At 34.7% G+C, this 15,068-nt stretch overlaps 2 protein-coding genes across 2 annotated transcripts; one reads left to right on the plus strand and one right to left on the minus strand.

Annotated features, from left to right (window-relative positions):
- Positions 1–1,558: 1,558 nt before the first annotated feature.
- On the plus strand, positions 1,559–5,941 carry LOC148617927 (uncharacterized). Its single transcript, XM_088585608.1, has 6 exons — positions 1,559–1,871; positions 2,182–2,419; positions 2,830–3,020; positions 3,594–3,692; positions 4,925–5,038; positions 5,693–5,941. Exons 1-6 carry the CDS (start codon positions 1,630–1,632, stop codon positions 5,820–5,822), a joined length of 1,014 nt encoding a protein of 337 aa, XP_088441734.1. The 5' UTR covers positions 1,559–1,629; the 3' UTR covers positions 5,823–5,941.
- A 2,894-nt stretch (positions 5,942–8,835) lies between these two features.
- LOC148617928 (uncharacterized) lies at positions 8,836–10,843 on the minus strand. Its single transcript, XM_088585610.1, has 3 exons — positions 10,696–10,843; positions 10,166–10,266; positions 8,836–9,621 (listed from the first exon to the last, which is right to left on the minus strand). Exons 2-3 carry the CDS (start codon positions 10,247–10,249, stop codon positions 8,845–8,847), a joined length of 861 nt encoding a protein of 286 aa, XP_088441736.1. The 5' UTR covers positions 10,250–10,266; positions 10,696–10,843; the 3' UTR covers positions 8,836–8,844.
- Between the last annotated feature and the right edge of the window lie 4,225 nt (positions 10,844–15,068).

Below are 15,068 nucleotides of genomic sequence, written 5' to 3' on the forward strand. Positions count from 1 at the left end.
TTTGTACCATACTAGATTTCTTACAGTTAGGCATCTGGAACAGGATTATATTGCTACATGAATTACGTCTTCACTACAGAAGTTATATGGTTGTCATCATGGACTTGTGGATCGTTAGGATGTATCCATCTGCACCATGAGAACTGAATTGTTCACCTGGTCATAGTTTTCTTTTTCTTTTCATCTACCTGGACATGACATTTTATGAGCAACTCGGTGGGTGTTAATAGAAAATCAGAGGATGCTTACCCAACTAGTATACCATGCTGCCAGTTTTTAGCGGAGTCTTGATTGCTCATTTATTTTCGTTTCTTTGTACCTGTTATTTTGGTTATTCCGTGTTCTTTGATGTGTGTATCTATTTTTTCAGTCTAATCTTTATCCTTAGAATATACTGTTTTGATATACCCTTGAATTTTGGGGTTTTCAATGGGATTTGTTCTGTTTAGCTTATCTGTCTGTACATTTTGTTTTGTTGTGTTTTTTTTCTTCTTCACCAATAATTGTCCTTCCCTTCTTTAACAGATTTCCTTCTGTTTAATAATCCCTTTGTTTAATTTTCGAAGTTGTACTGGAGGTAAAAATGGGTGTGGAACTTCATGAGATAATTGACAGCAATAATATATTTTGCTGCTGTTTATTTCACTATTGAGTTAAAAATTGCAACTGAATCATCTGGGAAAACTCGATTTAAGTTAAAAAAATAAAAAGTCTAGTTTTCTGTTGTCCCACTGAATTTCAAAGCACACTGGAATAAGCCATTCTGGCTCTTGTGAGCCTCTAGTTAAATCTTCATCTTGTATACAATTATGATGACAACAAGGGTTACTTTTATATATATGACTATCATATGTTAGTTAAATATCATATGATTGTCATATGATTATCATATGTGGCACATTTGGCTGTGTATAGATACAAAATAAGGCAAGGACCAATTTTTATGTAGAATATCCAGACCTAAGTAACCTGCAGCGTTGTCCAAAAAATAATTGGGTCGGGATGGGGGACAGCCACTACGCGTACTAGTATGCAGAGACGACACAATAAAGAAACTACATGTATCTTTGGCACCTGAAAACTTTCTACAGAAAATCTGATCTACGACAGGCAACTCTTTGTCATCTTGTTAGATATTATATATGGTTGTTACCGAGGTGTCAATGATGGGATATTTTAAATACGTCTATATATATACCTGAACGTGAAAACAGGAACCTTTTAATATACAGTTTAACATACAAACACCATGTAACGAACAGAATAAAATACAATTACTTATAAAATCTGAAGATATCGCACATTAAACGAAAGCACTAGCATATGAACTCCCAGAACTTGGAAACCGGGAGTGACATCAGTAGGGTAAGCATGTCAGCGGAACCCATCATGTAAATAAATAAAAAATAACAGGATAAACTTAGTACTTACATTTATTAGCGACCACTCGTATTTGAAAATAATTGAAAAAAGGTTAATTATGTATAAATCTGGGTTTTGTATGTAAATAATTAATTTCTGCAAGGTTACTACGACTGTCATAGGTTACCGTTATCTACGTCACAAAACAGCTGAGAAACCGCAACGTCGTCAAGCATAATTTAACTCCGCCAACAGTAGCAATCAGTTATGTCGGAAGCCACGTTAGTCCATCAGCTTCCGACGTCGACATACCGATACAATTACAGAGGAGGCCAGCTAAATCTTCCGCCTATCAAATACTTTCAACCCAAATCTATAGTCCATAAACACGCCAGACAACAGCCTCCAAGATACTTTCCAATAGAACCACTTGCGCCACATCGCATCATCCAGAAAGATCCAGAAGGACCAGTGTTAGGACTTGGCACAAAGGATATCAACACGGAACAGTAAGTTACCAAAGAGAGTAAGACAATTCCTTGGTTTATTGTATTTATGTAGCGGTGCACCATTTCCCCCTTGAAATATTGGGTATTCTTTCGCCTGTCGACCAACCGAGAAGCTCACATTCTCTTGACAGTAAAAATCTTGCCGTCGGTTAAAAGGTAATGTAGGTTGCATGCTGAATGGTACTGAGCTTACCTTTACCATTATTTACTTCGAAAAACAACATCAACGCGTATGTTTTATGTTAACACAAAGAGAAGCAAAGCATTTTCCATCTGTGATATTTTGTTTCTCCTAAACCTTTTTTTTAAGGTTTTTAGAACCAAAAGAAATTACCGACACAGTCCCACCACAAGATTTTTCTATTATACGTATACCAAATGAAGCAGACCAGTCAAAAACCAAGCAATTGGATGTTTCAGACAGGACGCGAAAGTTCTTTGCCAAATACGGTATGAATCCTGAAATGGTTGCGAGGTTGACCCAAAAACATCGATGGACATCCACTACAAAGCATCACAACGGAGAAGCTTGTCTGTCTATTATACCGGTTTGTATTTAAAAATATTAAAGAAAACATTGAATTTCTCATAGGGCAGTGTTGGCAGTTTGGAAATCTAGATATGTTATATAAATGTTGCAATGCTAGGTCATTGCATGTAATCTCTGTCATTACATATATATAATCTTTGTCATTATGGTGATGCATTATTTGATACACACATAAAACCACACACACTGTAAAACTAGTCAGCAAAGGTATAGATCCTTTTGTGGGAATTTGGTGAGCATGCTCAATATACACTTCTGCGAGGTAGGGCTTGGGTAGAAAAAAAGAATTTTCCTCGCAGAAGTGTATATTGAGCATGCTAGAGCATGCTCATGGACGACCCCACCGTTAAGCACAAAAGGGTCAATTGGTGGTACTGGATGTTAAACAATTAGTGATCTATCCTCTAGGTACCAGTACCATCCAGCACGATAGAGGAGAATGCTGATATAGTTCGCCTGAAGGGACAAAGGTATGAGACGAAGCCCGAGGAATGGCAATCAGGTGTTTTATGGGATAAAATACAACTAAGAGGAGCTGTTCAGCATCAAGATTTAGAGAAGAGATCTATTGGAGTTCCTGAAGAACTACTGATAAAGCGGTATTTGATATGTTTGAATATAAGTGCAAAAATCTTCACGCAGTAGTCTGTCCCAGCATTTTTTTAAAGTGGGGTTCCAGGCTACATGTTCATTTTTGCTAAGATTTCGCTCGAAATAAACATTTTTTTCCTGCAAATCCACTTCTCCGTAATCCGCAAATGTTTTAGTAAGCTATATCACAGTCACGTGTAAATGAGAAATTCAGATTAACACATATCCCTGATATTTAAAAATGATTAACCCAATTCTATAGAGTATTAAAATTTGACATGGTTAGTAAAGATTAAATTTCAGAAAAGTTGACAGCGTATCTGACGACCATTAAAATATGGTAGATTAAATGGCCAAAGGATCAAAGTAATTCCAGATAAGTATTTAAAAACGTCGGAAAAAGAGGTTTTTAAAGTAACTTTTGAGTATGTACTTGAGGTAAGTTTGTTTTGAAATGGTAAAAACTGCAAAAATCCAAAATACACAAATGTTTATTTTTAAATTCACAGCCTCAGGTTTTGATTTGCACATTAAAAAAATTTAAAACAGTTTTGTATGCAATATGTATGTGTGGGTTTTAGGTTGAAAGAAAGACGAACACACGCGTGTTTAAATAGAATAAGAATAAATTCACCAAAGCTGCGGAAACATATAGCTGAAGAAAACATTAACAGTATATAGTAAGTAAAAAATAATGGGTCAAAGACAGAAATGGTAGCTATAGTGTTGCCGTAATATAAAGTCGGTAGACAGAATATATATATATATATATATATATATATATATATATATATATATATATATATATATATATATATATATATATATATATATATATATATATATATATATATATATATATATAAAATAAAATATAAAATGTTACAATAGTATTTTCACCGCCGACGGCTTAGCCGACCGACATTCATGATCATCACTTTATAAGCCGATTTGCACGAGTGTAACCTACCCAATAAATATAATCCATTGTACTAACCATAATCGGACCAAAAAGGGTCGCCCCTTAACGCATGCACGAAAAGTTTGGATGATTTTAATATAAAAAAAACCTAAAAAATAACTGGAAATTTCAGGATCTGGCACTGTTAACTTGCCCAGAAATTCTTCTCCTATTTACTTTACTTGCAATTAATAAAATTTGTTAATCTGCTATGCCAGATGTCTACCGTGATTATATACACAATGTACTTCCTCTGCTTTGAAATATAACCAACCAGCATTTTTAATATTGTACTTTTTCTCCGTTTTGTCTATTTTTTACTTATAATCAAACATCGGAATCATTTTCTTTGAATGATTTAATTTATAGTCCCTTCAAAATATGGCTAATCATTGGAATACGTGTAATACACGTATCGATATCAACTTATTTCTCAGGGCGGTACCAGAAAGTTTGAAAGGGGGTTTCAGGCTATTATTTAATAATTTTTGCCTAAATTTTCCGCCACTGTTCCTCATAATCACGATCGGTCATCCATTGTAAGAAAATGCGCGCGCTGCATAGGGGATAGAGTACAAAAGAGGGGTAAAAATCCAAGAGCGACATGTCGTTTTGTGTGTTCTTTCTTCCGTATTCACGTGTTCATGTATACAGCAGGTCCCCTCTGGAGTATTCTTTAAACCGTGGAGCAGGATATGTACATACGCTGGTGAATACTATGTGACTGTATGCCTTATCTTATAGCATATGCTTAAACTACGTCCGTCTCTAGTAAGGTGTCGAGCGGACGGCCACGGTGGCTCTTGTTTGCCATATGCATGCCAGCTAGGGTGTTCCATATTACAGGTCAGTTTTTGTATTTTGCATTATTTTTCGATCGAAGAGATATTTGGTTTTTAAGTTAATTGTTCAGAAAACAGTGTATAATTGCACCAAAACTTTACGTTTCAGTGTAAGACAGTGTCCGGGATATGCAGGCTTTGTTCCGAGACAGCCCCCGAAGGTAGAAATGGATAAACATAAAGAGACACCACAAATGACAAGCCTCATGAAAGCTTCATACAGGTAAAGGGATGCGTTTTTCAAAAAGTCCTAGCTATTTAAAAATCTTGCTGAATCAAATTGAGATAGCCGACGTAGTTAATTTTTTTTTCTTTTTTACTTCTAAGTTTCTACATTTCTTTCAAGAAAATAATACATGGCACGCAATTTTTAAGGTTTCGATAAAGTTTTTTCGAACGCAATTCCAAATTTTCGATACAGATTTTTCGAACGCCATATCAGTATTTGGCCAATCGGGAAAAAGAACTGCGATCAGGTGACTTGCGTTTCCATAGAAGAACGTCCTTAAGGTCAAAGGGTACAAAGCGAAGCTATACCGACTGCGTCGAAAAAAACCCGGTCTTTTGTGATTCTAAATGTAAATTCGCCGAGGTATGAAACCACGATTTCAATTGCAGTCGTAAGATTTGGCGGGAAAAAATACCCACATTTTTCAGGACTATAATATACTTTCGTAATGAAAGGAGTGTGACTGTATCATATACTAAGATGCGAGGTTTGTTGGTTTATTTCTGTTCATTGTACCCAGGTCATGCATTACTTTATTGTGTGTAAAATTTCAGTCATTTAGATTTCTGTTTAGTTTTTATATGCGTTAAAATGATCTTTCCATATGAACGAAGAACATTCTAAATAATTTACATTATTTTATTTCAGAGAGCTGCCCACGAAAGAATACAACCCACAAATATTTGCCAGAAAAGGGCCAATGTCAAGAACAGTAACCCTCACTTATCCCTTCAATCCCTTCAATAAAATAACCAATGAACCCGTTTATCTGCCATAGTTTAAACAAACTAAAAATGCAATATATATGAAGCTGTAATATCTATGATAGTATACTAATTTATACTTTTTGACTATTGTACTTATAATATATGTATTTAATAAATGTAAAAATCGAAATTCTTATTGTTTAATTCGTGTGAGAATTGTTTGCGTTGAGACCAACGTACTATGAAATTATATAACATTCTAGTCTTTTCTAATGAACAAATCCTTAATGGTACACAACTAAAAAAATAACAAAACAAGCAAACAAATTTGAGAGACCATTCTGTCCGTTTGTCAACTGTGACGTCGATATTTTCGTCGCCGTCAAAAACAAGACGTCGTGATGGAAGGAAGTTTCGTTCACTTATCACCGTCCGATACTAAGATGGAAATTGGTACAGAAGTATCTATTGCGTTTGTCTGTGGACAAATGAGCCGGGAGATTGACAACCCAAACAGTAACGTTAACAAAACATTGTGGAAGTTGCGGAATCATTTAGTAATGGAAAATGTTGTATCCTTGACGTTGATGTTGTACGACAAGACGGGAGCGCCACTGAAGCAGGATCGTGTAGTTCAAAGGTACATTGCAAATAACCTCAAATTAAACAATGAGAGTTTTGAGAACCCTTGCTATCGACATGGTAACCAGGATGATTCCTTTCAAAATAAGCATAAAGTTGATAAGGACCTTGTGGTTTCTGAGTGCATGGAAGTTGCAAGATTTTTGCGGAGGAGCAAAGATATCTTCACGAAGATCAGAAAACTCCGCCTTGTATGCTTTCACTACATAAATATACCTAAAGATTTACGGTTCATGTTTAATGTAGCGAAGAGACTCGAAGTCATAGAAAAGGTGAACGAAAATGGCGATGGACCGGAATTTAATTTGACCGAAACAGGATTAGAACAGCGAGATTCGTCGTTGCGAAATTCTCTTGGCATCTGACGTTTTCATTTTAATGCAGGGACTTATCTGTAAGAAAACATTTATTTAGATAAATACAAGTATCGAATATTTTTACTGTATGATAAATCATGTTTTAGAAAAATACATAGTCAAACGTTTAATGAGGAAAAACAATAGTCTTGTTTCCTGCTTTCCTGCTCCCATCAAAAAAAAGGTAGGTAGGCTTCATTTCTAAAAAAACAATTGACACCGAGTTAAAGAGCGTTATGGAGGAAACAAACGACTTTAACGGTGCTTGGACTAAAATGCCCACAAAATATTGGCACAAAAATTGGGTTGGTAGGGTAGCAGGAAAAAGACATTTTGTTTCGGTCTGATAGGTGAAATTAATTCATATGACGATAGACTACGACATCACGAAATAAAATGAGGGGTAAGCTTTGGTGTTGATTTTCTTACAGTTTGTACAAAACATAAGTTTTGTTGACGAGTTCCAAATCAACAATTTACAGAAGGTGTCAATATAACGAGAATGGATGTGGTGAATATGTCAAAAACAACCCTATCGGATAGAAAAATATCAGCTCAAGGACACCCATGGGTGTTCAATGAACCCTCACACCACAGGACAGGCTGCTGCTGGCCCTTAAAGGACATGGTACAAAGAAATAGTTCCCCTATAAACTATGGCAACATAAAAATAAACCGAAAGTGAAAGCGAAACAAGACATATACAGAGACCATAAATTTCCGACTTAGGACAGCTAGGTGCAAAAATTCGACAGGGTTGAAATACTTTCGCGTGATCACAACGCAATTACCCACTCTTAAATCTGGCAAATGTGGAAAAAATATTAAAGCACATTTTTACCCATCCCACGCGCGAGATTAGAATATAAACTATTGTTACTTTTGACCCCAACATCAAACTCATTTGTTCCGCCCTTAAATAATTTTTCAATCACTATCTTTACAAGGACGTGAGTTTCCCATTTGCTTTATACAAATGTACAGATGTTTAAGTAGTGATGGTAACTCCTTTCAGAGATAAATATTGTTAACATGTAGTACTGATTTCAGAAAGCTTCACATCTAAGAATATTAGCAGAAGTAGGTTATGTATGTCTTATGCAGCTTTTATTCTATGGGAGGGTGGACGGGAGGAATGGGGATACAGGGGTTAAGGGGGCAAGAATCGGTAGTTGAAGGGACAGAGAACGGGAGTGAAAAATACGGGAAATGGGGATTATGGTTGGGTACCATAACCAGGGGGGAGGGTAAAATGAAAGGGGTTGAGAAGCAGTGGTCAGGAAGGTTGGAGGCGGTAGTCTAGGGGAGGTAAGCGGGGATGAAGTACCCCTCTTCTATAATACAAGAATATTACAAAGAAATTGACACTTGGTACATTTTCAATAAAAATACACACTAACATTACAGCAAAGGCAACAATGATGATGGTGTAGATGGGGTAGAGTTGATCATTTAGTTGATTATATTAGGTAGTTAACAAAGCAATTTAGGAGATCAAAACTTTCTATCATCTAAATCTATCTCTGATGTCACCTTCTTAAGACCAACTGTATTTTCCTGAACTTCATTAGTATATGTGCTGTAAATACTGGGGGGTAATCCTACAATTCACATATAAACGGCTTTGAACTGCATTATCTATATTTTTTTCAGTTCAGTTCAGGTACTTAATATTTAGACTGGACATAGTTATGTATGATATTATAAACAGAGTAATCAACAACCAGGGACAGTTACCTACATGTACTTGCATACCTTATGTACGAGGAACAAGTTAAGCACTCTTGTTTAAAACATACTGACCAATCCAATGATTGGGAAGTGGCTTGCGATTGTTTTTAAAATCACAACAAAAAACAAAAGAGAAACGGCCACTTTTCATGGATATAATCACTGTACTAATCTTGCAATATTCATGAATGAACAGATGGACAGACAAATGGACACAAATAGTTATTCCTGTATATGCATTCTTTATTCTTTTTTATTTGGTGGTGGGGGGGGTGGGGCTTTGGGCCATAGATCTTCATTTAAAACCTTACAGAACTATTTGCATTCATTGACACAATGTATATACAACAAAGAATTGTAATGTTTAAGATTTATTTCTTCCCTTCTTTGATATTCCTGAAAATAAGGACTTTGTTAGTTGTTGTGCTGATATATCTCCAGACTGGTTACCATACTCATAATCAGCACCAAATATATCATGAAAGAACTTTGGTACAGCAAAATCTTGTCTGTCTACCATTACCCCTCTTCCTTTAACCTTAAAATCACCACGTAACCATCTTAAGTGTGACAACGGATAAATTTTCATGTCTGCTTTTTGGAAAGCAATATTTCTCGTAAATGCTAAACTGTTATTCTTAAAGGTAACTTTTGGCACAACTATCATATACTGTTCTGTATCAAAATTTCTGTACATTCTGTAAACAGCAGTACGGTAAATTCTGAGAGCCCCAATTAGAATGCCAGAATATAGAAAAACAACAAGTAATTTTGCAGGTAATGGTACATCTTTGTCAATAATCAAAAGCTGAGATTTTTCATTCATACTTTTTCTACATTCATCCCAAGACTGTTGACCATTAATATAAACATAAAGGAAAAGTCCTGAAGAGCAACCTAAAACAACTGCCATAATTCCAGCCAACTTCACATATGTTTCTGTACTATTTTGGTAAATCAAGGTGTAGGTACCAGGAATATTATCCCTTTCATTACGAGGTGTTGGTTTGTATTTAGGCTTCTGAATGTGTCTACATGGTACAGGTTGGTTTATTTTCCTGGACAATATGGCTGTTTTTGATGATTTGGTTGTGTAAAAATTCTGCTGAGAACTGTCCATAGTAAACAATCTAAAACATGACTGAAATAAAAAAAGAATGAAAAATATGAAAAAAAAACTAGAACTGTCTGTAATTAATTTTAAAATAGATATCTCGTCCAAAATTTAACTTCTTAATTAGAGCTTTAGAAATTCACAGAAAAGGACATGTATATGTTAATTTGTATAAGGACTATCTGGAAAATCTTAAGGAAATATAATTGCAAATACATGTACTATTAACTAGAAACAAAATAACTACATGTATAAGGACCTTGTTGACTACAATTCACATACAATTAGAAAGCTTCATGTACTGTTAAACTTAATGTACTTTCTTTCTTGATTTACTTTTCTTGGATATGGAAATCAATATTACATGTAGTTTGTAGAAATGGTACATTCTTGAAGTCATAGATTTGTCAACTCCATCTTACAAATATATTAGAAATTTCCTTTTCTTCAACAACCAAATTTTCTTCTTTACCAAAATTTCAGCTTACTTCTAAAGTCCTGCATTAACTTAACTCAATTTCACAATGTTCATGTAAATGTACAGTTATTGTACAATGTACCAATTACTCACTTTATCTATCCTCTTTCTGAATCCACAACACCAAACATACGAGCGTAATCTGAGACTTTGAATGAAGACTCGGTGCATTTTCATGTTTCAGTATTTGAGATCTGTAATTAGAAATATTAGATGCACATGGTATTGTGGTGATTTGAAAAAAAATTCCTTTTTTATCTAATCTGAAAATCAATGGTTTTTATAACAGAATACTATAAAAAAAAAAATCCTTGTTAAAATTGTTAATGCCTAGGATGACCAAATATTCTGTGATTGCTCTGTGGTCTAATCCCAAAAGGGATACAGCTTTTACCAGACAAGTTGGGGCTGCTGCAATCTCAGACTAGTGACTGGAATTTATTGAATTCCATCTCTCCCAAATTACAATAAATGGAGAAAGTGTTTCATAGCATATGAAACATTTGTAGTTACTGGGTAAATGTTGTGTACATGTATATGATGTATAACTATAAGTCCATTATCAAATTATCAGCTTATTTGGCAAATGCAAAATTTCGTCATTTAAGTAAATCAAACCCTACCTTAAGCTGTTTGATAAGGCATTTTGTTTTAAAATATTGCTGATGTCATCCAATGATTACCGACTTCATTCAAGAATCATGAAAGTACGCATGAATTAATTGGTCTAATAAAAAATTGTGAAAAGAGAAGATATATCATGGGGAGTGAAACATGCTGTGGAGTGAATGTAATTTCGTCCCAACGTAAAATTGCCACTTCATCTTTGAACAGCGGAAAATATGGACTTTATCAATACGAGTCGATATAAAATGCTCCAGCGACATTAAAAAGGCCTATTTTGGGGCAGTTAAGAAGGAGTTTCATTACTGCAAATCAACTCTAATTTCACTAAGTGTGTACTATTGATAAAGTATACTTCTAGAAAAAAAATGCTAAGTTCTAGACGCCAAAATTGTGTCATTTTTTACCTCAATAGGAGATGCGCATCTTCAATGTGTGTATAACGTTTGAATATCGATCGCTTTATTTCTTAACATTTAGCATATTTATTGAGAGATGGAAATGTCATTTCCCCAAGTAAATATAACCTCAGAAGATTTAAGGTTTGTTTTTATCTTAATTCGATACTTAAATCGCTCAACCTTTAATGTTTGGCATTTTTGAACTGTGCTTAACCTTTTACAAGATCTTAACTAAAATACACTGGATTTATTTTCATCGAACACGACAGAATCGGCCACAATTCGCATCATCCAGCTAGGATGTAAATTTGAAGATCTTAACCATAAATTTTAATGGGTATTTATCATGTATATGTTACCTGGCCTGGGTTTCTTTAAAAAAATGAAATTGAGTTTGTCCAAAAAACCCTTTAGTTTTCCCCCATTTTATGTGTTTTGATTGGTCGAAATTTCAGTCGAGGAAAGATTAGAAGAGAATTTCAATTTGAGATTCTTTATGAAATTATGCCATGACGTCACCCCTTTTTATAGAAGTTAATATGGCGGATGTTAAATTTTTTAAAATAAATTACATAAAAAGCCGGGAGTGAGATCAGGTGCCCGGAGGGGTAAGCAACAGCTTAAAATATATTATATCTTACATTATAGATATCTAAAGAAATGATTTATCAAGATATCTCGTAGAATATACCATCTGGCTCATATTGTAGATACGAGTTATATATTTTGTAGAAAAGGATATTTAAATGAATTTACAAGATAGCATATAATGTATCAGAAATCTAAATGGTGCATGATGCATCTTGATGTTATCGAAGATATCGTATCTAGTAAGTCAGATCTAGAGTATCTAATGTATGCAATAAAAATATTGTATATAACAAAATATTTTTTAAATGGAAAATATTGCACGCTTGATGTTCAATGATTATCTAATAATAACAAAATACCACTTTTGCTTGACAAAAATTGGCAAACTAATTAAAAAAAAAAACATTGGAAAATGTTAATAAAAGAAGAAGACTGTAAGAAAATCTTCGACTGTCAACCTCTTGTTGCGTATAGCAGATACAAAATATCTAAGAATTTCTTACACATTCTCGTTTGCGCAAGATCTAAGTTAGACTCCTGACGAAGCAGGCTTGGATCTTGTTTATAATAACCACGAAGAGCCGATGGTAAGCCCTACTTCGAGCTGCAGAAACACCAATGGGTGTAGGATCCGAGAAGTGGGCGTACGTGGCTGATGGGCATCAATTTCAATACAAAAAATGTTATACAAACCATATTAATTTTATTAGTTGTTCATATCAAAAAGATATCTCATGAAAAATTTTATGAAAAAAAATCATATTCTTAAATTAGATGTCGTATATTAAATAAATTTCTGACGGCATGTAGGTTACAATCTAGAACAATTTAAAAGTCTTAGAACCCAAGGACGATTTTCGAAATGTTACTTGCTGAAGCCATATAATTCAAAAGCGAAAAAAATGAAAGATTGTGTAAAAAAAATTCCCAGACTTCGTGCAACTGCTACTGTATTCAAATATACACGATACAGATGTGTATACTTAATAAGTTGAGTTGAGTTCTGATGTTACTAGACCCTTTAAGTCGAGTTGAGTTCTGGTGTTCCTAGACCCAACAAGTTGAGTTAAATACTGGCGTTGCTAGACACAAGAAGTTGGGTTAAGTATATTGGTGTCGTTAGACTCAATAAGTTGAGTTGGGTACTGGTGTTACTAGACCCATTAAGTTGAGTTGACTACTGGTGTCGCTAGACTCAATAAGTTGAGTTGAGTATACTGGTGTTCAACTAGCTAGACTCAGTAAATTGTGTTGAGTATACTGTTGCTAGACCCAATAAGCTGAGGTGAGAAGTGAAGTTGCTAGACTCAATAAGCTGAGGTGAGAACTGGTGTTGCTAGACCCAATATGCTGAGGTGAGAACTGGTGTTGCTATACTCAATAAGACCACTATAAATCACCCAAGATGCATGATCTCCTTATAGACGGTCTTCTTCCTTTCATACAAAAACCTCTTGGACTTCATCACTTTCGAACTCAACTTTATTCTATGCCTCTCACTTAACTGCACGCTCTTTACAAAACAAGTATTGACACTTCATTTTCTGAGCCTTCCTCATCATTATGCAGGTTTGTGGCCATCATTTTGGATATTGGTTACCAAGGACTGTTTACACCAGTTTGTGTAAAAGGCCAAGATGAAGAAAAACGTTCATTTCTTCCACTACCGTTTGTCAACAAAGGTATAGATGCAATTTGGCTATCACCCTCTATCACAAAAACGTCACGAACAAAATACTCCCGTATTTCAAAGACAAATCCATACCGATTATTTCTACGCATACTTTTTGTATCGCGCTAGAACTCTAACAAATAGGCTTCTGGAACAGGGTTATGTTGCTATAAGATTGAAGTCATCACTACAGAAGTTTTATGGTCGTCATCATGAACTCGTGGATCGTTCTGGTGTATCCATCTGCACCATGAAAATTGATTTATTCAACGGGTCATAGTTTTCCTTTCCTCGTTTGTCTACCCCGGGCTTGACTTTTTATGAGCAACTCGGCGGGTGTTTCTAGAAAAGCAGAGGACGCTTACCCTACCGGTGCACCTGGTCCATCCTCCCAGTTTTTAGTGGAGTCCGAGTTGCTCATTTACTTTTGTTACTTTGTACGTATAATTCTAGTTACTTTATGTTCTTTGTTGTGTATGTCTGTTTTCCATGTCTGGTCTTTGTCCCTGGATTACATTCTTTTGATTACCGCTATAACCTTGGTTCCCTTGATTACTCTTTGATTACCGCTATAACCTTGGTTCCCTTGATTACTCCTTGATTACCGCTGTAACCTTGGTTCCCTTGATTACTCTTTCATATTCTTATACTTAATCCATTGAATCCTCAATTTTCAATTATAAAAGGCTCGAGATTGAAAGCTTCAAGGCTATAAACAATCTGAATGTTCTCGCAAAAACTCTCCATTCAACTATGACACTTCCGGTCACGTCACTATGGGAGATTTAGTCATCATCGAAAACGATGGAAATGGTGAGTTAAGCCAGGTTTTATAGCACCCTAAACTAACCGTAATTGACTTTTCACAAAACGGCTTTATAGCAAAATAGGTTTGCCATCGTCGATCTGGACATATAAAGGGTAATAACATATTAAATTCTGAACTAATAAACTCTGGGTTTAGTCAAAAAGGAAAGTCCGTATTACAAATGACAGTATTAACAGAAGAACCGAAAAGTTAGAAATTAACCAACACAATTGTTTTGGTTTGGTACAGGCATCTTCCAATGGAAATGATGTGTTAAGCCAGGTTTTATAGCACCCTAAACTTACAGTTTCAATTAGGGTCAATCATTACCGATATATCGGAATGACGATACAAACGGGCAGCAAAAAGTTGCCACCGGTAAAATTGGTAAAATCCGTACTCAAAACGGTACCGAAGGTGTACATTGTATGTTATTCTCATCTCACGAGTTTCAATGAGGATTTAAAAGAATCAAATCGAATATGCATGACAAACTGTTTTATCCTTATTTATTAATTATCAATAAATTAAAAAAAATCAATATATCCCCTGATATATACATGTACCATTTGGCTTATATCGTATGAACGAAAAAGATATCTTATATGTAGAAAATATAGATAAAACATAAATATTGAATATCGCTGTCATGTAATGTATCAGAAATATTACTTGTTATACGATGTATATAAAATTGTATAAAAATGTCTGATATTTTAAACCGGAGTATATTGTATGAGAAAGAAGACTTCTTGTATAATATAAGCAATTTTTCTATGATAAATTTCTGTAATTTATATCTTATATTTGAAGAGAGAAACTGAAATCCACTTTGATTTCACCACATGATAACTCTCTTCTTTTCTTTTTTTCGAAAAAAAACTAATCCGAACGAATAAA

The sequence above is a fragment of the Perna viridis genome, chromosome 5, assembly GCF_037379345.1.
Source record: "Perna viridis isolate PV_CMFRI_1.1 ecotype Kerala chromosome 5, ASM3737934v1, whole genome shotgun sequence".
Taxonomy (NCBI): domain Eukaryota; kingdom Metazoa; phylum Mollusca; class Bivalvia; order Mytilida; family Mytilidae; genus Perna; species Perna viridis.